Here is a 25,162-nt window from a genome sequence, read left to right on the forward strand (position 1 = left end):
CTTCACATTGAAATTTGACAAAGTGTTAAAACTGCAAAAAATATGTGCGGCTAATCTTTAATATGGGACAGCCTAGGTATTTATTTCCCTTTCTACGTTCTTTGTTCCTTGTGCGATATATTTTTTATGTAATGACTTCGTTGTTTTAGTAAACTCTTGATAAGGACACAAAACTAGTGTCGAAACGTCGAATGAATTAATGTAACTCTACGATATTAAACGTCAGTTTGGTCAAATAATCACTCTTTGTTAAAGAGAAGACTTTGTTTGAAATCTAGCTAACGTTTCACGTGAAGGATATCATAATTACGTGACGATTAACGTTATACCAAATTATTACTTCCTTACTTTTTTTACGATTCCTAAGATCTGTCTGCCGATGGAGAGTGTGCACAAAAATAAAGAGAAAACGTCACTTTTATACAAACGCCCGAACGTTAAATCACTCCTGATGACGCGGGTTCGTAAATTCCGCTTGATAAAGATACAATCTATGAAATCCGCTGACATAGAACTCCATTCGTGATGGTTTCATGTATAAACCTTATATTCTGAGGAACATTTATTTCCGCTTGCGTCGAGAAATATGAAGTAATTGACCCGGTGAGTTAGAACAGATATATAACATTCGCAAAGTTCTCACTTATACTTAAGATATTAATCAGCATTTTGATTTGATCAAATCGTGGTTGGCACAATTTCATTTTGTATAGTTTTCTATAATATATATTCTTATATCATATTTTCAGAGCTACGAAAAATTTTCCATTTACGTCATCAATATAGCAATAGCAATCTCAAAAGCAATTTAAAAAAGGCAGTCCTTATATATCTGCACAATTCGATATTTTATTTCAAAAAGCTCGCATGTAGCATTGTTTATCACGGGATTGTAATGCCCATAATATTAGGCAGGTAATCATTGATATAGGATTGTTTTTGTGCGATATAAGAGATAAACAAATTTTGCAAAGAAACGATGATTATATATGCATCAAAGACATCACATATATTATAGAGTGACGCGTAGAATGTTTACTCTTTCAATTTGTAATTGTAACTAATCGATTATTAATCGTAATTACAACGTTTTCAGTAGGCTGAAAATATGGGTAATTTAATTTACGCCTTATAGCTACATACGATAGTTTTGTCATGATACGATTAAATTTCTCCATTTTAATATTTCGCGCTGTTTGCGCGAGCAATTTATCGCAATATTATAAGACTGGGAGCTGATAAAAAAACTTTCCGCTTCCTTAATTGAGCATTCGAGATCTTATACTCCGGAGAACAAAGAACATCGTTAATTTTACAATACTCTTTCGAAAAAGCACTAGAAATGCGTATGGTATATAGGTTGCAATAATTGTGAATAAATTATATTTTATAAATATATTTTATAAATTTTTTGGATATAAATGCAATAATAATTGCCAATAATTGTCTTATGGATATAAAATGTAATGACATTTTCCAATTAAAGCAAAAAACATAATAGTTTATTATTACGGTGATCGTCATAGTATAGTCATTGGTGATCAGCTTTCTAAACTTTTTAAAACGCTTGTAAAAAATAAGCATCATTTAATATAAACATTTTGAACGACATAAATGGCTAGATAACAACTCATATTACGAGGACAAATAAATCTTTTATTCACATACACAATATTTTACGTATAATATAATGAAAATTTTATTATAGTGTACAATTATACAAAAATTACTGGGCAGACAAGATAACACGACGTTATTCGCTGCTGAAGAAAAGTAAAATTGGAATGCGAAGTATATCCTTATTCTTCGTCGATTAATTCCGTCATATCCGCGTTAATGACGATTGTACAAAGTCGCTTTGGCATGAAATAAATGAATCAAACGGAGCCTCGGACATTATATCTACATATGTTTCATACATAATTCTAATCGATACGACTATATATTGTTCTGCATACGTAATTAATCTTATTCATCAGGGAACGTTTTACAGTCGGGGAACATTTCAGCGTATGCATAATTTTATACAGTAAATGCATAGTTCCAATTCTCCAAGTTCTAAATTTATATATTTTTATTAACAAAAAGCATCTGATATAGTTTCGCTTACTTTCGCTACGATGTACTTGAATTAATCTATAACAACAATGGAGAATAATATTGCAAAATATCATTGATTGTTGAGAACCCAAACCAAAGTGTTTGCTGGGAAATTATCTAATGCAAAATTCTACAAATAAAATATACATATATTAAAATATTCGCTATTTATATCTTCTCAAAGCCATTGCCTCAAATACGTAATGACATCTCGCTTCACCTGTCAGGAGATCTTGTAAATAGGATCGTAAGAGCTTTCACGTGGAATAACTCAATGCAAATTGAGTGCAAATGCCTCCATTACGTGTCTTGCTCGCGATCGATTCTGCGATAAATCCGTTCGACAACACGAGTCATTATCGGATAATAAATGGAAAAAAAGAGATTTAAAAACTGCTTATATAATTAATCCTTGACGTAAATCAACGCGAAGGTTTTCTATTTCGTGATGCAATATTTAGAAAAGGACAAATATTGTATACTAGAGGAAGAAAATAATTCAAAAAGTATGAATCCGCTCTTATTTTTTTAAAATTATGTGTTTATTTTTGAGAAAAAGTTTTTCATAAATGGGGTATTAAACTTTCGTCCCAAAGCTGTTGAGTTTCATATTCATCCAGTAATGTTCTAAAATATAACAGTTGAACGGAGTTAATAATTGTAATTTACTCAGAAATGTATACATTTATAATAATAAGATCACATATCGTAGTTTAGTAAGTTATATTTATAAATACTAATGAGAAATATTATTTTGAATTTGCTATACTATGATGCCATTTTATGATTTAACAAATTCTTAACATTTTAAATGTCTAAAAATCTGTACCAACACTAAATAATTACGTTAATGTCTAAATTATATCTAGTGAACATGTTTCCTTACACATAGAGAAGATCCAAGGAGATAAAAAATTATATTTGTACTATTCATTGTTGAAAACATAATAATTTATATAGATATCACTTTCGTATAATATCCCTGTCATATATTAGATTAATTCACTAACTAAAACCTAACTAAGATGTATAATGTTATGTTTATTATAAATTGTAATATCTTATTCGCCCAACGTATAATACGATTCTCTAAAAAAGAAAAATAATTTTGTTATTAAATCTTATTAATGCTAAAAGAGAGTTTTGTTATTTAGATAAAATAAAATAAAAGAGTAGCAAATCCTCTTCTAAAAAGGAGTATTATAAAAAAGGAAGAGGAGAAAAAAAAATTCAAATTTTTATAACTGCTTCAAGTCAAGAAAATCGATCCATTAATATTTATCATCATGTATTTGTTCTTTACCTATAATTATATGCTAATCTTCGTTTTTTTCTATAAATTATTGTCGCCACTATTGAAATTCCTATTAACATGGTGGTTATGATGACTGCAACTAAACAAAAATATTATTAAGATTCTGTAAAATCCATGTTTTTATTAAAAGAATAATTCATTTATTATTTACATACATTGTTAAAAGAAATACTTACTGAACATTTTATATGTAGATATTGATATATCTTTCGATTGTGTCCTAAGGCACTTTGTTATGTGGGATAAAGTGCCATTAACTATGGGGCACTTCAAATTAAGTATTTCGCAAAATAAGGGAAATAGATCTGTATTGTTAAAAGGCTCCAATTTACATTTTGGCATAAAAGCAGGTCCATTCGCAAAAAAGAATGGATGCATTTCTTTAGCTTCATTATTATAACCATGCAGCCCAAACTCTGTCTGATTGTTAACTGAATGGGAAACAACGTTAAAAGTTATATAAAAATAGTACATATATAGCAATAAGTGTGTGGGCAGTACAAAATTACCTGTAATATAAAATTTCCGTTTATAATATTCTATGGTATCATAAAGGTTCTGAAATGCATATCCAACTTCAGCTATGACAAAAATGGGTCCTATACGAGTGTTATCGCCATAATGATACTTCTTCGGAATGTCTTCTCTTTTATATACTTTGAACGTTTTCGTTTGTTCCGCGGCAAACTTCAATTTCTGATAAATCATCTCTTCTTTCCCTAAGTGACGTATTTTAAAAAAGACAAAGTTTTAACAAAGACAATAATTCTACACAAATCGTATCGTAAAACAGCCTTACCAGGATGTGGAAAGATATGTAATCCCGGAGAAGTTCCCACGAATATATAATCGCTAGCATTGATGTAATTTGTTAAATTTATTATTCTTTCCATCGTGACTGATGCCATGCCATGGTCACTTAAGTGAATCACATTAAGATCATCTGTCAAACCATAATAATCAATTTTGTCGTGCATATATTTTGTAATATTATCCAATTTTCTGAGAATTTCATTAAATTCGGGACTGTTTATTCCTGTAGCGTGACCATGGTAATCTGGATCCTCAATATATAATATCCCCAAGTTTATTGGGTTTGTGGGATGTACAAACCACGACAATAATTCATCAACCCGTTTCTCCCAGGAAATCGTGTCATTAAAAGCCTAAAATATTTTATTAATATAATCGATAGATATCTCTAAGATCTAAGTATATCTACACAGTGAACACAATGTCCCAAATTGGGATCATAAAGACGTCTTAAAGACGTCATACGTCCTGATTTGAAATATGTGTGTTGGCTAGGTATATTATATATATTCCGTATGTTAATTCAACACACTTGTGCGAAAGTAGGTGACGTTCCTTGATATTCGAACACAGAACCCGGCCACATCATCGTGCCACTACGTCTGCCACTTTTTTCATTAACCGTCTGAAATCGTTAAACCGAAAAATGTGTTAATAAAATGTAAAACATGCTTAAGTATATAAGTAAAATATAATTATCATCTTGCTACATACCCAAATAGGCAGAATATTGTTGTTGTAATGATACAGTTCGTAAGAATACTTAGTAATATTATCTTTCCTAGGATCAAAAAATTCATTATCTATAACCCCATGTGTTTCCGCGTAAAATCCCGTCGCCATCGTATGATGATTGGGGAAGGTCTTGGTGACAAAAATGTTCATCATATAGTCCGTGTAAGTGCCTTCCACCTTTAAGTGGCTCATGAAAGGTGTCAAATTTCTCTCGAAATAGTCATATCTATACAGAAGAAAGAGGAATGAAATAAAATCCTATATATTTTCATTTCATATGTATTCTTCTACATTTCAATATTTCAATAGCAATGCGGAATAAATCAATACTGATGCTTTCAGTCATTCTGTAAGATCCGAATAAGATCCTATATGGAAAGAATGGTTGCTGAAATATCTAAAAATTTAGCTAGATTATAGATTTAAAAATAATCATGTTGTACGGTCTAAATATTTATATATGGCGTTTGGTTACTAGAATGTCAAAACTTTTTGCACCATTATCATCCCAATATAGCCAAAGCAATCTAAAACAGATTTTGAAAGCGTCCACTACAAATTTTCATCGTTTTTTGTGCTGCTGTAGCTAAACTGAAGAATTACCCTACCATTTTGTAACCATATAAACAAAATGTATTTCATTTAAATATATATAAATTGACAAATTCTGTTCAGTTTCTGCTGACAATCTACTGTCAGATTATGGTTATGTTCCGATATTTAAGCCCCTTGCACAATGCTAGGCGATAGCGATAAAATTTTTAATCTATCGGAAACCGTGTATCAATGCCGTATATTTTTTCTTTTTATTCTTTATTCAGCATGTTTATTTACCGTGTATATTTAACCGTTACTTTCTGCCTTTATCCAGATTATATATATGTATGATTTTTGTTTCTAGCAGTTGGATTCAGGCAAGATTCCCAGCCAAAAGTTTTGAACCTCTATTAAAAATATTTACAAATACGCTGCCAGTAATGATAAAAAATGATTAAAATCACTTAAATCAGTAATATTAATGTCCTTGTTATGATATGCAATAATAGTCAACCGTTAAAGTATGCATACAACCGATATATATTAGATTTCTCAGATTACTATGCTTTTTACTGGGAAGGTATACGTGATACATCCTTAAATAATATCTGATTTGCTGCAATATCTGAACAAATCTGTTGTCATACTATTATGGACAATTTACTTATTCGTTTACTGGGATCATGCTTGAGCGTGCTATATAATTAGTTTAATGGTCCATAATTATTTCCAGATTTATATCTGCAACCATTAATTTGTATATACACTTCAGCAGAACCATTCTTTTCGCGTAACAATAATTTTTCTAAATCTTTATGCCTTTATGTTACTACAAATATTCTCACACCTGAACGCATCGTAAGACACGATCAACAGTTTCGGAGCATCCGGCACGGGACCCGCCCGAGCGTTCAGCAGGAAGAGAAACAGCGAAACAAATGGGACCGTGGAGCTGAAGATCATGGTGACGCAATCGCGGCGGTTCGCGAGAACATAGGAAGGTGCGAATTATCGTCCCGCAAAACCGATCACGAGAACATCACTCATAGCTGCGGTGTATAACCTGTCGGACAGCTCTGGACAGCTCCGACTGTCCGAGCTCCGAGTGCTCCGACGAGCGTGGCGCGTGCTCCGTGCTCCGGCTCCGGCTTTCGTGAAAGCGTGAAAGTCGTGAAAGTGGGTGAGCGTGAAACTGATCGCATCATTCGCAATATTCGCATCGCCGCCACCGGCGCCACCGCGGACCGCCGCGGGCGCCGCGCGCAGCGAGCGATCGCAGATAAGAGGGCCGGTATCACAGTCTTCGATTAACGTGATTCTCCGATTAAACTTCTGCATCTCTTTCTAACTATCCCCCTAGAAAGAGACGGAAGAGTGAGCACGTTTGCAATAATCATTTTTCACAGATTACTTTTTTGTTTAGGGCCAATTTCACCAACCACAGTTAGAGTTGATTTATAATAGCCGTAACCGTTGATTTAAGCCGTAATCTTTAAGAAATTGACCAATCGCAGTCGAATGTGAGAAGAATAATCGACTGTGATTGGTCAATTTCTTAAGATTACGGCTTAAATCAACGGTTACGGCTATTATAAACCAACCCTAACCGATGGTTAAAGTTAGCAGAATTGACCAATAGAAATGAATCCACCCTGCTTTCTATTGGTCAATCCTGCTAACTTTAACCGTCGGTTAAGCTAACTGTGGTTGGTGAAATTGGCTCTTTTTATGGAGGATTCACATTGCGTCCGATCACGTCCGATGTTCGACGTACGACGATCCTACATCCAATAACAGAATTTATTATTAGAGACAAAAATTTCCTATTGGATGTCGGATCGTCGTACGTCGAACATCGGACGCAGTGTGAATCCTCCATTAGAGTCTAAACCTAAAGGCCATTGCACGTAATAAAGTTTTAGTCATAATGTAAGGCCGTAAGAAAATAGACCAATCACAGTCGATCATTCTCCTTGAGCTCGAAGAATAATCGAGTGTGATTGGTCTATTTTCTTACGACCTTACGATTATGACTAAAACTTTGTTACGTGCAATGGCCTTAATTCTGACAACGGTATCGTATTTTTAGATGTAATCCGCTGGCCACGCTACAGTTTTTTGTAACAATACATTGTAGAATTTTTATATAAAGCGAATGTTTTCGCAAGTTGACGCATTGTTATATGCAGTTTCTAAAATTATTTTTATTCTCGGTATAAAATCGCGTGGTGTGGCCTTTATTTCCGAATATACTTCAACTTTGGAAAAGGATTTTTCAATCCGTAAAGCCAAAAAAAAGACATCTGTACAAAACAAATGTCGGTATTACAGACCCGGCTATCTAATTATGGGAACTTTCCAGCAAGCGACACAAATCTCGACACAAGTGTTGTTTTGTCTTTGTTACTCATTGCTAAAAAAGAAAGATAGAGATAGAATGACGTTTGTGTCGACTTGTGTCGCTTGGTGGAAAGCTCCCTACGAATACCGGCCTATGAATACCGGCCCTAGTGTTGGAACTGCTAGCGTTTAAAGGCCGGTTTTCACACGCAATGATTGGTGGCGCCAACTGACTGGCATTCATTGGCGCCAGAACCAACTGGCAAACTCACAAGTGTTACACAGTGATTGGGCGTATAATATGGAAAATATTTAACATTTATTAAACACACAGTAAATGACAACAACCATATAACCTTAAATTTTGAGGTTATATGTTTTGGCCAATAACCGCCAGTAAACGCCACATTACTAGCGCCAGTTTGCATCAAGTGTTTACACTTGCATTTTTACTGACATTAGTCGACTGGCGCGGCCTGGCGCCACCAATCATTGCGTGTGAAACCGGCCTTTAGTGGATCGTGGATCACACCATATATATTATGTCAATAGTCGAATAGTCGAATCAGGGGATCGATCATGTATCTTTTCCCCTAGGACGGAAATGTGAAAAGTGAAAAGTTTATCTCTTTCTATTCAACACCAATAGAAAGAGATAGTTACATAAAAGTTTTCACTTTTCACGTTTCCGCTCTAGGAAAAAAGTTACATGATCGCTACCCAGGAGTCTGGAGAGGATATCGGATCGACGGGATCGGGTCGATCGGGAGCGGCAGCCATATCAAATAAGAGAAAAATAAGAAGTTAGTGAGAGAGAGAGAGAGAGAGAGAGAGAGAGAGAGAGAGAAAAAGAAAACAAGTTAGAGAAAGAAAGAGGAAAGATGAAAAATACAAAGAATTGAACTGTGAGAGATGAAATCTTTGTGACTTTGTGTGTGTGAGAGATAGAAATAATCTTATATTTATATATTTAAATTTATGTGAAATTGCATTAAAATAATTTTATGTCGTAGCTTTTAGTGGCTTTTAGGGGAGCAAAATAATGGAACTTATTATATAAAGCCTGATCTATATACAATGTGCTCTTTGCTTTCTGTTTTTTGCTCTTAACCTGTTTGCGACTATCCCGTATTTCGCAATTGCGTCGCGTAACGCGATGTTTTTTGTTCTCTGTCGCCTAAGATAAAAATTGACGAACTTCAGAAGAGACAAGAAACATCACGTTATTCACGTTACGCGACGGAATTGCAAAATACGGGATAGTCGCAAAGAGGTTAAGAGCAAAAAACAGAAAGCAAAGAGCACATTGTAGATCAGCCTTAATGTCTTGCAATCATAGAAACTTTTATATACAGATCTGTTTCTTGTGGTTGTGTTTTGTTACATTTTCTGACCTTTTTAAAATGCAATAGAGATATACAATTAAGGTCCAGTTGCACCAACGTCCAACGTCGCATAATATTTAACCTTAGTTTAACTCACTCTTCGCCTCTTTTTAAGGAGACAATTAGAAAGAGACGAAGAATGAGTTAAGTTAAGGTTAGGTGATGCAACCGAGCCTAAAACATTGAAAGGAAAAGAGAGAGAGAGAGAGAGAGAGAGCACAAAGACAAGATTTATAATTTTTTAAAAGACTATTTTATAATTTCAGATCGTTACTTGGAAACTTGACTGCATGAAATATTGCACGTTTAGATGAAAAATGCTTGGCACGTGAATTTTATCTCTGAGGAAAATGTACCTACTGGATGCTCTGTGGTATGTAAAGCAAGGTTTTGAAAAGTTAAAATTGTTCAATCGCTATTTGTTGCGATTATAACTGGTCTTGTTGCAGGTAGATCACAAGATAATGAAAATATAGTACAGAAGATAGTATTGACATGTGATCGAGGAATTTGACATGGAGATTCAAACATTTGTATTCTTTGATTTAGAAACAACTGGTCTAATTCAGGGGAAGGTAATGCCAAAAATTACAGAGATTGCTTTAGTTGCCGTCTCGAGAGAATCGATATGCAATGGTAACAAAAATTTTATGCCAAGAGTTTTGCATAAAATGGTGCTCCCAGTTAATCCACGAAAAGTCATACCGCCGCATGTAGAGCACCTGACAAGTGAGTTACCTCATCAGTATGAATTTATATATAAGTAACTATAAACGGAGAGAAAAATCCAAATTATAAATAGCTTGGTTTACACTATTAGTATTTTTGCAATTCAGATACTCGATATTATAATAATCTTATGATTTTGTAGAACTGTACAATGAGGACATGCAACTACTTCAACCTTTCGAGAACGAACTTTACGAGTTAATAACGCACTTTTTGCAACGTCTCACACCGCCAATTTGTTTCGCAGCGCATAACGGTGACAAGTTTGATTATCCGATATTCTTAGGGGAACTCGAACGTATCAATAAGGTAATTAATTTACATAATAGCTCATTCATAATCTTTTATTTTATTTAATAATTTTTCCCCATTAAAGATCTTTAACAATGAAATCCTCTGCATTGATACATGGAAGATGTTCCAAGATTTCTTCAAGAAAAGAGACTTGCAGCCAAAGGTGGTCCAAGATTTGTTGAACGATGAGTACAATGACTCGCTCTCCATGTTGGATATGGATGTGGTGATGGAGGAAGTACCCAAAGTTGTTGCGACAACGTCCACTGTGCAAACAATGCTTTTCTGTGGTGATAAATACACTAAAGTTATAAACAATAAAGTAGAGAAGTATAGCAATGATACTAATATCCAATCATCGAACAATCCTTTACAAGAAACGAATGAAAAAACGCCAAAGAATCAAATAATGAAGCTGGATAATGTCTTTGCACAGCGACCGTTCAAGAAAAACAACTGGAAAAAGAGATTGAATTTTGAATGTGAGAAGCCGATTAGCTTGAAACTTAATGACATTTATGAGCATATGTTTGGCTCGAACTTCTCGTATAATCATTCAGCCGAGGCAGATTGTCTTGCTATGATACGCTGTGTCATGAACATTGCTGATTTCTTCCTCGATTGGTCAGATAATCAAGCAGTTCCATTGATTTGCTGCAAAAAAACGTAATGTGACGCTATTAGTTGATTGCAGACGATAAAAATAACATGAAAAATACACAAAATATAGAAAGAATACGTGTTATTGTCGTGAATTAAAGTGCAAAGCTAGTATGTACGAAATTTGTGAAGTAATATTAAGTGTACTCCTCTGCTCATATTGAATTGAAAGTGAGAAATTGTTATGACATGATTCATAAGGGACGAAGAATCACTTGATTTTATGTGTGAACATAAATTATTTATTAAATTAAAGATCTTTTAAAAACTTTAAATTGCCTTAAATTAATATTTTTAGGATCTGTAGCTACAATTTTATAACGTATCACCCCGTTTCCTAAAAATATAAATTAAGGCTCCTGGTTCCTCAGCCGAGAACTCTGCGTTGACGGTGGCGCCGTACCGTCGCGGTAGAAATAAGAACTCTCTCCAATGGAGAATTCTGTCTTGTGACATGTTGACAACCTCATTTTAAGTTGCGGTATATTTCTTTATTATTCGCTCTGTACTTGTGCTCTAACGTTTAACGTATTCGTGAAACTCGTGAAATTGACCGGATGGTAAGATTTGCAAGAAATATATATGCGGAAGGAACATTCACCACTCCTTTCGATAGTCGGAAAACGGCTTGTTCTCCGTATGTTTAGGCTTCGTTTTATGGCTGTTTGTTTATCGTCGAGGGAAAAGGATAGTATCCGGTCAATTTTTGAAGTGTGCTGAAACGATCTGTCGTGATTTTTTATTGAAATGTCTTTTTATTTCGGAAAATACCGCAACTTAAAATTAGGTCTAACGAGGCATTTGTCCTTGTTTCGATTGCTGTCAACCTAAATGTGCTTTTGCATATATAAAAGTTTTATTTAAACTAATCTTTTTTTCTAGGCTTTCAATCTTAGATCTAATTGCACGATATTGTTCTTAAATGTTATCCCTAAGGTCATGCCGGTCTAATTTTGTGGATATTTATTGTGGAATTTTTGTACAAAGCAAATATTATCGTCACGTATACCAAAAATTAACAAAAATATTAATTTTTTCTCGTTTTCGATACAAATTCGACCACCATGACCTAGATTTTGATGCGTACTTTAATTCTAGACAAGAATTTTGCATTTCTATAAAGCCAATTAAAAGATTAGTGCTAAGAAAAAAAACCGGTATCTCAGACGGCTTTAGGATCCCCTTAACTTCGTTCAAAAATAAACATGAGATGTGCAACCAAATACATATAATTATACTTTAGAATCAATTGAAATCTCTTCTGAGACATTAGCATTACACTTTTTCGGCAAAGAAAATGGATGTATTTCGAGGCTAACTGCATTTAATTGAAATCTATTTTTTACCTTTACCAGACTTTACTATGTACAATGTTTGTGAAATGTCGTATCAGTTATCTTTTACCATGATGAAAAATTGTACTGATAATTTTATATGTATTTTTATCTATACGTACCTTTTTATTGTAGATACACTTTAATATGTTATTATAGTTATAATGTTATATATGTTATGGTGTTATAGTATGTAATGTAATATGCAAATATAAATGTTAATTTATTTTGATTAATTAATTCTTATTTTATAAAAGTCTGTCAACAAGTTTTTCATTAAGGGGATGCTGGAGAGACGGCCGAATTTTCTCGATGTCGATAATATCAACATTTCTAATTTTGTTTTCCCTATATCTGTCTTTGTCTAACGAAATGACATCTGTCCTTGTTCGATTGCTGCGCCACCTTTTGCTATACGCAATATACTACTCATCATATCAACCTGCATGTGCTTTTGCATATATAAAAGTTGGACACATAACTTTTTTCCTAGACTTTTATCTTAGTTCTAATTGCACGATATTGGGTAATTATGTACTTTAGGGGAAGCACCTCCGATGACCTTGACCGTGACATATGTTGTCAAGGTCACCCTCCTGAGTGACCTTCAGAAGTTTTTAGCCGTCGCTATCGTCTTTTGTTAAAAAGTTATTGACAAAAAAAGTTTGGCGATCTCACCGATTTCAATGACATTGATATATGTTGTCAAGGTCATGACCCCGAGTGACCTTCAGAAGGTTTTAGCCGTCGCTCGCTATTCGTTAAAAAGTTATTAACAAAAAAAGTTTGGAAAATATAACATATATATAGGTGTATATATAGGTTAGTTGACTCGTTTTAAAAGTATTTAAATGTTTAAAGCGCGTCAATTTCCGCTATAATTATCTCTGAAAGTATTAATTTATTGGAAAAATGTTTCAGATAAAAGTTGGAGAGTTCAATGAGGACCAATAGACAATTTTATTAGATTTTGAACCCGGGACCTGTGTTAAGCCTAATAGGATCCAAGTCAAATTATTTAAATAGAAATCCCCTTTTTATGGTATCATCTTTTTCTACTAATTAATATGAACAACTTTTATCTGAAACATTTTTTTATTTGCCTTATAATTTTTGAGCGTTACTTCTGTAGTAACTTACGATAATTTCTTCGCGTAAACGGGATTTTGTAGTAACTTACGATTTTACTCCGCGTAAACGAGTGATATATCGTAAGTTACTACAGAAGTAACGCTCGCGTGAACGTAGTAATAGAAAACAGGATTAGAAATGTTGACATTACCGACGTCGAGGAAGTTCGACCTTCACTATAGGATTCCCTTAAAGGGATCTTGGAACGTGTCCTGGGGTGACGGCCGAAATCCGACGGGATCGATAATTTTGACCGTTTTCTATGTTACCGGCCTATATCTGTTCTTATCTAACGAGATATCTGTCCTTGTCAGATTGCAACGCTATGTATACACTGCGTGTGTGTACATGCATAAAATCTGCGATTAGTGAAAATCTTTCTTATTAGGATTTTAATCTTTTATACTACCTATACGTTTACGCGAGCGTTACTTCTGCAGTAACTACTCGTTTACGTGGAGTAAATTATCGTAAGTTACTTACAAAATCCCGTTTACGCGAAGGAATTATCATAAGTTACTACAGAAGTAACGCTCGCGTAAATGTATACTACGTTTACGCGAGCGTTACTTCTGTAGTAACTTACGATAATTCCTTCGCGTAAACGGGATTTTGTAAGTAACTTACGATAATTTACTCCGCGTAAACGAGTGAATTATCGTAAGTTACTACAGAAGTAACGCTCCCGTAAACGTAGTACTAATCCGATTAGTGGGGTACTTTTGATTTGTACACGTAAGCTATATAATTCGTATATTAAACGAAAGTTTCTATGAAGTTCTAGGTACATACAAAAGGTGCAACATCAAGTATTATCAAATATAATTTTTTCAATTCTTTTTTAAGTTTTTGGTCTTCAATTTGTCACTCCACTCATCATTTCTGTACGTACTTATTTAAACGTGTTAATGCTGGGATTTCAAATCTGTAAAGCAAATTCGAAAAAAAATGGACATCTATAAATATTGATAATTGTCGTCGGTCCAGGATCCCCATCGTCCCAAAAGTATGCAGGAAATATTAAAAACTCTGATATTAATTCTCCAGGAATTCAAAGACAAAAAAATGTATATAAATAGTTACGGAACATCTAATAGAATGTAAAAGACGTAGATTTAGTGACTGTAAATAACTGTTACTATTTTTTTCAAAAAACAATTGTAAATCGTTTCAAATTTGATTGCTATATATTTTTGTTCGTTGATGATCTGCTTGTGCGTAAAATATTATTATATAATTGGTTACATTTTTTAATGTTTACACTTTTCTCTGTAAAACCTTTTGTAAAACGGATATTCAAGAATTGATAACTTTTTATCTAAATTGTGAATCAATTTGAAATTTAACCCCTAACTTTGAAAGAGAATACACAATATGATATTAAATTTTCGTCAACTTCATTACATTTTAACTAACTTTTTAGAACCTTACCCTTAAGTTTGATTGACGTGAAAACTCCCGACAAGCTTAGTAGTACCATGATGTAAAAATACAAGGTGTATCATTCCCAAGGTTGCGCAGTGAATGACCAATCAGAGATTTGCCCATTATATAAGACTCCATTCAGCCAATCAAATGACCATGCGGTCGGTATTCATAGTCAGATCTTATATAAGACCGTCTTAAGTACAATCTTAAGATGTTATGAACCAATCACAGAGCCGTATTATAGCATCTTAAGACATATTATTTAAGATAATCTTAAAATAAGATCCGACTATGAATACCGCCCTATATAGTTCTTCACTGGATCTAATACTACGTTTACGCGAGCGTTACTTCTATAGTAATTTACGATAATTCACTCGTTTACGCGGAGTAAATTATCGTAAGTTACTACAAAATCCCGTTTACATGAAGGAATTATCGTAAGTTACTACAGAAGTAACGCTTGCGTAAACGTAGTATAAGTGTAGAAACTAATCATAATAAAGAATTACTGAGCGCTCACTGATCTGCTTTGTCTGTTGAACGCACCTCTTGTATTCTTACATTATGGGGTAGTAATTTAATAATACATTTCTTTTCTTAAAAAAATTGGAATAAAGTATATTATGTAATTATACTTACATTGGGGTTGCGCTTCGCGTTCCGGTATCGTTACATGTTCCAAATTTTTCAAAATCTCCAATTCGTCTCCATTCACTACAACCGAAAATTCATGGGAAATATTGTGATATAAAGTTTTTATATTTTAATAAATAAATAGTAAAATAATAGTAAAAGTGGTCAATTTTATGGTGTACCATGCATATGCAATGTAATACTAATTTATACTTATTCAAAGCATAAAAAAAATATAAGTACTCACAAACCCATTTAGCTATCGCGTACTGATCGTCTTTAATAGTCCTTCTAATATTTTTTAAAATCTTGTCTAATCTACCTTCCATATTCCTCATTTCCTCACGTCCGATATTTGCCAGCAAATTGAGATCATCGTCCCAATAGTATTTTATGCAGTGATTATTGAAAGCATCATGAAGTTTTTCTAACATCTATAAATATCATTGATACTTTATTATTAATGCTTTAATAAAAGAAGCACTTTGAATTTTAACAATATATTACCTTGAAGAATAAGAAAGTATATGATTTTCTCTGAGAAATATGAAACATTTCTGATTCATGGTAGCATAAGGTTTCGAGATAATAGCTTGCAATACTCGCCCATTCTTGAGTATCCCGAAGTTTCTAATAGAGAGAATATATATATGTACGTATTAGGTTGGCCAATAAGTCCGTGCGGTTATTTATAAGTAACCGAGTAAGTAACATTTATAAGTAAATACCGCATGGACTTATTGGCCAACCTAATACATCATTATTTAAAATAGATTATATAATTTAAGTTGTTACAATAAAAAAAATAAAAATTAATAATATAAATAAATAAAAAAGTTTTATGCACTAATTCATTAAGGAAAGTAAAAGTAAAAAAAGAGAGTCAATTACAGAAGATACTTACAATATTACTATAAGTATAAAAGTAAACTAAAAATTTATTCGTATTTTTACAAATAAATTGATGTTTATATTACTTCACGATGTATCATTGTACCTTTAATTGGCGTATTACAGGCTTCATACGCCCATAATTATGGTTACAAAGCATATCTTTCTCAAACTCGTAAAAACACAGTCGCCAATAGCGATGTCGTAAATCACCGAAATCGCTTCTACTGTTGTTCAAAGGTTTGGGAACTGCAGACCAACATCTATTTGGGCGAGACTACGAAACGGTAAGCGATTAGTAAGAGCATGCTATTAACAGCTATTGAATTGCTGCAGACAATTATTTGTTTTTTGTTTTCCTCTATTGAGTTCTGTGTGTGTGTGTTTTTTTTTTTTTTTTTTTTTTTTTTAATAAATTTAAAGTATTAAGTTTAAATTTATTTGTATGACAAGGATTGAAGAAAAACTAGATGAAAATAAAACAAAAGAGCTGCATCTATCTAAGTAGGTGTAGCTATATTTCGACAAAAAAGATTACTTTTCGCCAATGTCGCGAACGATGTCGTGAATTACGGAAACCTTTTCTACGCTTCTTTAAATAAAGTGCAGACCAACATTCACCAAACTATGAAACACGAAACGATTAACATTTACATACAATACAGACACGCTATTTAGTTTATTTGTAATTGAATTGCTACATACAATTTACCGTTTTTCTTTGTTAAATTTTTTTAAGTAAAAATTATAAAATATTAAGTTCGAATATTTTTACGAAAAGGAAAAAATAAGATAAAAAAATAAAAATATATCTAACAATAAGTAAATAATATAGCTATACTTTAAACGGCTATACTTTAAATTATTAGGTATATTTTAATACTAATAAAAATTATTTTTTTCCCAAATAGTATAATTTTTTCGTATTACTTTTACTTAATAAATAAAAAAACAAATAAACAGATGTACGACAAATCTCAATTATTTTAATTTTATATTACGTACTTGTAAAATATTCATTTTCGAAGATTTCGGTGGCAAAGAATGAATGGAAAAAGTTAAAACGGGAACCACATCGATGTCGATAGTTTTTTCATTGTTTCTTCCGTAATTAAAATTTAACGTAAACGCTGGTCCTGATTTTCTTTTTCTTATCTAAACACAGATAAAGCATGTAATATTAGTTTAGCTTTATTAATTAGTTCAACTTTTCCTTCTTGTATAACATATATTCTATAATATAATATTTTATATGATTTATATACGACAACTTTAAATAGTCAAATATGTCGAAAGCAATTTTGCTCGTTATTACAATCTTCGATATCTCCACAAAAATCGAACAAAATCTACTGACAAAATGTGATAGCAGATAGCAATAACTCTACCCATTTTTTTATCTAACATAAATAATATAAACAAGCAAAATACAAAAATAGTAATACTTTAATAAATTAAATAAAGGTTTGATTAATAATTTAATAACTAAATAAATATTTGAATAGCTATGAAATAGCAGATCTACTCGATTTATACCAATTCAGTTGTCATATTTTATAAGTATATGCATATAATATCAAACTTGCACTTATATAACATCAAAAAACGTTAGCAATTAGTATAATGTATGAGCGTGAGTCCAATAATTATCCGCATTCTATTTTAATAATTTATTAGACAGTTGAGCAGAACGTACAATTACATCATTTTTTTTAACCTAATTCCTTTGCTTTTCAATGCACTTGTTCCAGCGTGCCACAAGTTTCTAAAAAAAAAAAAAATGTTTTTGATTTGTATATGCCTCAGCCTGTATATGCACCGCTTTTGTTATACTGCTGACCATGCACGCTGTTCAAACGCTTCAGAAATTGGGTTTCAAGGTATTGGAGCATTCAGATCTCACTCCCTTAGATTGCCATCTGTTTGGTCCATTTAAAGACACCTTATAAGAGATCGATTTGTCATCAGATCAACATGTGCAAGAAGTGATGCATACATGGCTGAGAGACAAACCAAAAATATTTTTTTGCGAGGATATACGCAAGTTTGTGGTACGCTGGGATAAGTGCATTGAAAAGCAAGGGGATTGTGTTAAAAAATGATGTAATTGTACGTTGTCTACTATTGTTCTAATAAATTAATTATAGAAATAGAGCGCGGATAATTACTGACTCACCCTCGTAATTGATGCAATTCTGATCAATCTGTTGCCAGACTATCAATGACTATAATGTTAATATTTCACTTACTGGTGTATAATCATGAAATATAATTCTGTCATTTTTGTCACCAGTAGCGTGAGCCACTTTACTCAAAATTCTTTCTATCCAAGTGCGAAATTTTTCTTGATTCAGATATGATTCTTCATCAATGAAGGAATTCAATTCCCTAAACAGAAAATAGATATTTTTTTCCTTTTATTTTGTAAATTATAAGTCGATTTCTATAACATAATACTTACTTATATGCTTCCGGAACTAAATTTAAAGTATTCTGCGAGCTTATAGCTTTCCAAACCGGTACGCGTATCTTAATAAAACCTGGTCGATCTGCCCTAAACTAAAATATAATCAATAAATATTATATATTAATATAATATTAATATTAATATATATAATATACTTATTAATATATATATTAATTATAATATTAGTATTAATTTCGCGTCGATCTTATATATAGTATAAAATTGCATTATTGGATTAATAAGAAAATATTTGTATTATTTTATTGATATATTATAAAGTTATATTAAAATTATTTAATATGTATATATATGTATTACAAAAAGAAAATAATAATTTTACATAAAAAAAATAATTCAAATAAAAAATAGAAATGTTTTCATATAAATGGAAATTAATAACTTTGGATTTTCAAGCTTTAATAATCTTCAGAAATATATGTTGCTGATTTTAAAAATAATATCTACTTGTATATCTTTTTCTTCGAAGGGTAGATTGATCACAAAATTCAAATCGTATTCTTTTGGTTCTCCAAATCGAGTTCCTTTATAATAGCTTCCAACCCAAATAATTCTTTGAAATGTTTTATCAAATAACGGACTCTGCTTTCGCATAGCGTTTATGAGCTTTCCAAAAAACTGCAGCATACATTACAAGGTACAATGAATACGAGCATATAAATTAATAGAATATAGTTTTATATATTATAATACAAAGATTTTTACCATTTTCAAAAACTGATTTTGATCCTTTATGTCATTGGAATCCATTTTTATAAATTTGCTGTTTATTTTCTCAAATATCGTATCGCTAACTAGATACTTGTCAATATCTGCGACTTGCGCCATCGCGTGTGTGTAAATTGCTGGATTTTCAAAATCTGAAATTACTTTAAAATTGTACCTATGTTAGCGCTATACAATTATTATTTAAATATTAATGAAATAAAATTGTATAATTATTATAAATACAAAAAAAGATAAATTTTTTTTGTAATATTTAATAGATATTAGTTAAGTATTATTATTTTAAATAAAATTGAAAAGTATAATAAGATTATATAATATAAAAATTAGATTTCAGAATAAAATTGCATTTCTCTCGCTTTTGTTTTGCATGCATTCAGGAAGATCCAGATCTTTTAGAGATTATTTCAAATATTATTATATAAACTTTTTTTTTCTCTTGTGTAACTGAAACAACAGGTTTATGACAAATATCCCTTACTTGCCACACTTCTGTAGAATCACGTACTTGCCACACTGCAATGAAATTTACCCCAGCGACAAAAATTGTTATAACAAATAAGCTATTCAATATTTTAACTTGCCAAATTTTTTAGAACTTCTTAAAAGCTTACTTTTAAAAGTTATGTAGGTTATATAGCCAAAAATTAAAATTATGTATAATAAAAAAATTAAAATAGCAAAAAAAATGAATGGCTTGAGGGGATAGTGGCATGCTCGAACTATTGACAAATGTCGCTATAGACCCGCTCCCGGTAGGTTTAGGTACTTAAAATGAAGGGAATGGTCGTGGGGTTGATTTACACCCCAGTGTGGCAAGTAAGGGATATCTCACACTATAAAATATTTAGATTATATTATATATTATATATTAAATGTGGAGGAGAGACTTGAGAGCTTTTCGCGATGCACATCGTCAAGGAGAAATCAATCAGCAATTTTACTATGGACGCATTGTACAGTTTTATTGCCACGTTCACATTCGATATAATTATTATTAACTGGCAAAGCATTTTTTTGCAAACTCTACGACATCATAATATAAATATCGTCACTTGTGTGTGCAATAAAACGCAATCTATTTCTGGAAACGCTGACGGAAAAAAAACATGAATGATACGCTTTATATGTCACTGATATCGAGTGATTTCCGCAATATCCGTGATATCGAATGTGAACGTGGCAATAAAACTGCACATGCATCCATAGTTAAATTGCTGATTGATTTCTCCTTGACGATGTGCATTGCTTAAAAAAACGAAATGTAAGATTAAATAAATGTCTAATGAATGGTGAACCAATAGAGCAATCCGAATATTACTTGTATACTTATTCCTACAAGGTTTGTTTGCACTTACACTTAATAACTCTCTTTTTGCGCGTTTTTTCCGCAATTTTTTTTACGTGGTTTTTCTAAATAACACAGTTTCTCGACAAATCTTTGTAATCTCTCGTGTAGGGGAGAGAGAGGAACATTGATTGTTTTTGCTTTGCTAATAATTTTGGCTAAGAAAAAATATTTTTTATAATTTTAAACAGGAATCGGCAATAAAAAATTTACATTTTTCATTTTTTAATTATTCACAAAATTATAAATAACAACGAATTAAATTATGTACAATTTTCAACTTCCTGCACTTGTTACACAATAACTATTTATAGATTCAACAAATTAATAATTAATAAATTCAAAATTACGCGACCCAACTGGCCAATTCCTATTTAATTTAACTCACGACGTTTCGACCACAATCCAGTCCTTATCAAGTGAGATATTATACATAATTAAGTACGCAGCAATACATTATGCGTCGCCAGATGTTGTGTCCAAACTACATCGTGCGAACACCACAATGTTAGGTGCGTCAAAAGAGTAAAATAATAAAATTCTGAGAGTCGCAAATATAAAACGTGAAGAAAATTAGACTGCCCATTTTCTCCACTAGATCGGTCCCGTGCCATATTCAAAGTCACAATGATGTTGGGTCGCGTAATCTTGAATTTATTTTTATTTACGTACTGGCGAACTGAGTTATTTATTCCATTGTTAATAATTAGTCACAAAAAATTACTAACTACGTAAAAATTAATATTTCGGCAAAAGTGACTTACTTATTACTTAAAAAGTGGGTAAATCATCAGAGAAAAATTTTCAGTTATGTGGAAATTAGTATTTAGACAAAAATATGAATTAATTTTTATTTACAAATTAATAGTAAACATTTTTTATTGTTAAAAGAATTAATAGTTTGTCAAAATAAATTACTACTTATTTGAAAATGAATAATTAGTAGAAAATAATTATTAATTTTTTCAATAATGAATAATTAGTCTCAGGTAAATTATTAATTATTAAAAAATTATTAATTAATTTAATATAAATAATTTAAGTATTATATTTAAACGTGGTTTAAAAAAATTATTATATTAATGTCATATATAGGGAAGACCGCGGGGCGAAGTCGGCCCTATTTTTTCGGTGCCGTTTTTTCTCTGCAATGAGTGTACGGTACACCGATGACCATGAAATTATATATATAATCACTTGGCACTCCGTCAGTCATAGTAGATAAGAGATCTCGCACATGTTACAAATCTCGGGATTTTTATAAAGAGCAAGCTAGGAGTAGTTGTGTCACGTACGCGTGATATGAACGTGACACTAAAGGCTGCGGTCAACTTGACGCTACAATGCTTCGAAGCATTCTCTTTTCTTTCAATGAAGAAAGAAGGAGAAGAAGAACGCTGCAAAGCATTTGTAGCGTCAAGTGGACCGCAGCCTAAATTGCCCGTATATTTAAAACGGTCGTTTATGGATTTCTCAGGAGTTTTATAATATTTTATTGCAAATGATGATATTTATCATTATAAATATTAACCAGACTCGATGTAAAAGATTCAAGTTGATTAAAAGTATTAATCAAGTGTTTAAAGATAACAAGAAATCATTAAATTCGTTTTCCTGTTGATTCTATTAGATTGATAACAAATTTGCTTGCTTTTTTAATAATTCTTTTAAATATATAGGGTGGTTCTTATACATATAAATGTACAGATAATTTTAGCAACTAGGGAACTGTAACTTTTTTGCAAAGAAGAAATACTAGAAGAAAATTTTGTATAAGTTTAATCTCTCTCTATAGACAGAGATTTTTTATGCATTGTGTACTTTAACAAAATACGGTTGCACTTTTTTTTATATATAAAGCTGTATGATTTTTTAAAATATAAATTAATTCTTTTCATATAAAAGTCTGAAGTAAGGAGAAATTAATTATTCATTTTCTGAAGATTATCTTATTTATATTTCACATTTTATCCTAATACATTCTGTTGTAAAATGTAAAACATTCATTATTTGAGCATTTTATCTTATTTATATGCAACACGAATGGAATTAATTAAAATAAAAAATGCATGTAATCGTTTAAAAATATTCCACTGCATTTATATAAAAATCATGCATTAATTTCTATTCTTAATGATTCCATTTACTCTATGATAAATTTAGCGACTTACTTTATTGAAAAAGTAAGTACTTTATGATATTTCATATTTTAACATTTAAATATTGGGTGTTGGAATTAATTTTTTGATTTTTTTTTTCATAAAAATTAATGTTTATTGAAAAAAAACGGTACCATGTGTTTCATTCAAAGTACTGCCCATTGTTGTCCACAACTTTCTCCTATCTTTCTGGCAAAAGACGGATTTTTCGACGAAAGAATGTCCAGGGCGCTCTTTGTCTTCCAAGTCAAAATCACCAATTTTAAATCGTCGATACCAGTATTGGAGTAGAATCACCATAAGCTTCCAGGAACAAACGATGACAGTCAACAGTTTTTTTCTTTAGGTGAAATAAAGAAAGCCTGGCTTCCAGCAAATTGCGTTTTGATGGCTCGAAACTCGAAATTTTTGACGCACCAAAAAAACTTGTTACTCACACTTCAACAAAATGGCTTCTACTGATTCTTAAAGCTTAATAACAAGACTTTTATATAAGGTTGGCAACCGTATGCATCAGCGTGGAATATTCTAATAGTTACGTCATCTCTTAGAAAAACCAAAAAATTAATTCCAACACCCAATAATGTCAAAAATAACTACAAAGTTTATTTTGTGATTTATTTATTTTTCATCCAATTTTTGACAATTCTATACTTATATAATAATACTATCTTTTTTGATACACCTGTGCTTCGCTATACGGTATGCGAAGGATTCTATAATTTACCCCCGAATTTAGATTTGCCCCTTTAGGAGGTTGATTAAGGCAAAATCTTGGATTATGTTTTTAAGCATTTGTATGGGTAACCTTTGTAAGCAAAAATCAAGTCGACATCTCATTGGGCTTAAGAAATATTGAGGAATCCGTGAAAACATATTTTATCCTTATTCACCCCGTTAGGGGTCGAATTTCTAAAAATCCCTTACCCAGTGGGTGCTTACATCATGGAAGGAATATACTTCCCGAATTTTATGTTTCTAGGTTTCTAGGTTTAGAGGTTTGGGCTGGGCGTTGATGAGTCAGTCGGGACATTTGATAGAATATAGATAGATGGATAGAATCTCGAAAATTTATATTTTAGAAATTATACAAATCCGTTTAAAAAAGTGTGCAACAAATTATTTTGCAGGTGAATCGATTCCTCTGCGGTTGTCGAGTTATTATCGATAATCGTTTAATTAAAAAATTAAATGATGTATTCTTGACTCATCGCAGCTGTTTATCGGATTTGTACTCACCAAACAGGAGGTGATGCGGGCAAAATACCACGAATGCAGCAATATTGCTGCACTGCAGCGATAGTCGTAAGAACGTTTTCAATAATTTAATTGATTGGAATTTTAGAGCTGCTCACGCGTCCTTTATTATTATTCTACTAATTATTTCCTGCAAATAAACGCGAATAAGGCTATGTATCGGACTGCATCCTACTGTGCACTAACCGGCTCTTTCTGCTTTATGTAATATATATACAGCAAATTAATGAGTAAACTTTCGGCAGATGGCGTTACAGCGATACGTAAGCTAGAGTCCCTAGAAGTAAGAGTCTGGCCAATTTTTCTAGCTCAATTATGCTCAGTATAAAGACCTGTGTCCACGATGCCACACGATGCTAGAACTTGATCTAATTGTAAGTTCTCGGGTATCGACGGCGTATAGTTGATAAACTAATTAAAAATTATTTATAATTATTTTTTTCAATAGTTTGGAAATCATTTGGAGAAAGGAAAAAACTTTTTAGAATTTGGAAAAAAAACCATACAAAATATACATAAATTAATTAAAATTAACCGTATAGTTGGCAGACATATTGGGAGCTTTTCAGCAAGCGACACAAGTCGACACAAGTATCGTTTTGTCTTTGTTACTCATTGTCAAAAAAGAAAGATAGAACGACGTTTGTGTCGGCTTGTGTCACTTGCTGGAAAGCTCCCATTGTCTAAAATTTTTTTTTCTTATCCAATTGCTCCAGAATTATTTGGATAAAGTGTCGAAATATATTTTATTATTTGGAAAACTACTCTATTTTAATAAAAATTAATTAACAAGTAAACGATACCGGAAATAAGTTGGCGCTGAAAGTTCATATTTTTTAATAAACAATAGTTCAACCAA

General features: G+C 31.9%; 2 protein-coding genes across 10 annotated transcripts; both read right to left on the bottom strand.

The window, feature by feature from the left end:
• Positions 1–3,029: 3,029 nt before the first annotated feature.
• LOC143901189 (ectonucleotide pyrophosphatase/phosphodiesterase family member 5) lies at positions 3,030–6,662 on the bottom strand. Its single transcript, XM_077413262.1, has 8 exons — positions 6,348–6,662; positions 4,943–5,189; positions 4,761–4,853; positions 4,215–4,581; positions 3,925–4,134; positions 3,592–3,846; positions 3,404–3,494; positions 3,030–3,189 (listed from the first exon to the last, which is right to left on the bottom strand). The coding sequence occupies exons 1-8, from the start codon at positions 6,461–6,463 to the stop codon at positions 3,162–3,164; spliced, it is 1,407 nt and encodes a 468-aa protein (XP_077269388.1). The 5' UTR covers positions 6,464–6,662; the 3' UTR covers positions 3,030–3,161.
• Positions 6,663–10,282: 3,620 nt separating this feature from the next.
• Cglr1 (cGAS-like receptor 1) lies at positions 10,283–24,501 on the bottom strand. 9 transcript variants are annotated; one of them, XR_013258014.1, is made up of 14 exons: positions 24,286–24,501; positions 23,181–23,349; positions 19,519–19,682; positions 19,261–19,431; positions 18,790–18,887; positions 18,578–18,716; positions 17,334–17,483; positions 16,867–16,953; positions 16,435–16,605; positions 15,945–16,067; positions 15,685–15,871; positions 15,444–15,518; positions 10,790–10,902; positions 10,283–10,514 (listed from the first exon to the last, which is right to left on the bottom strand). XR_013258014.1 is itself a non-coding variant. In XM_077413251.1 (13 exons), exons 2-13 carry the CDS (start codon positions 23,344–23,346, stop codon positions 10,285–10,287), a joined length of 1,761 nt encoding a protein of 586 aa, XP_077269377.1. In that variant the 5' UTR covers positions 23,347–23,349; positions 24,286–24,501; the 3' UTR covers positions 10,283–10,284. The 9 variants fall into 9 exon arrangements, 8 of the variants coding, with proteins under 8 accessions (XP_077269377.1, XP_077269384.1, XP_077269379.1 ...); XM_077413251.1 differs by lacking the exon at positions 10,790–10,902; XM_077413258.1 differs by having other exon boundaries at positions 10,283–14,298.
• Between the last annotated feature and the right edge of the window lie 661 nt (positions 24,502–25,162).

This window comes from Temnothorax americanus, unplaced genomic scaffold (assembly GCF_048541705.1).
Source record: "Temnothorax americanus isolate GAGA-0224 unplaced genomic scaffold, ASM4854170v1 Scaffold32, whole genome shotgun sequence".
Classification (NCBI taxonomy): domain Eukaryota; kingdom Metazoa; phylum Arthropoda; class Insecta; order Hymenoptera; family Formicidae; genus Temnothorax; species Temnothorax americanus.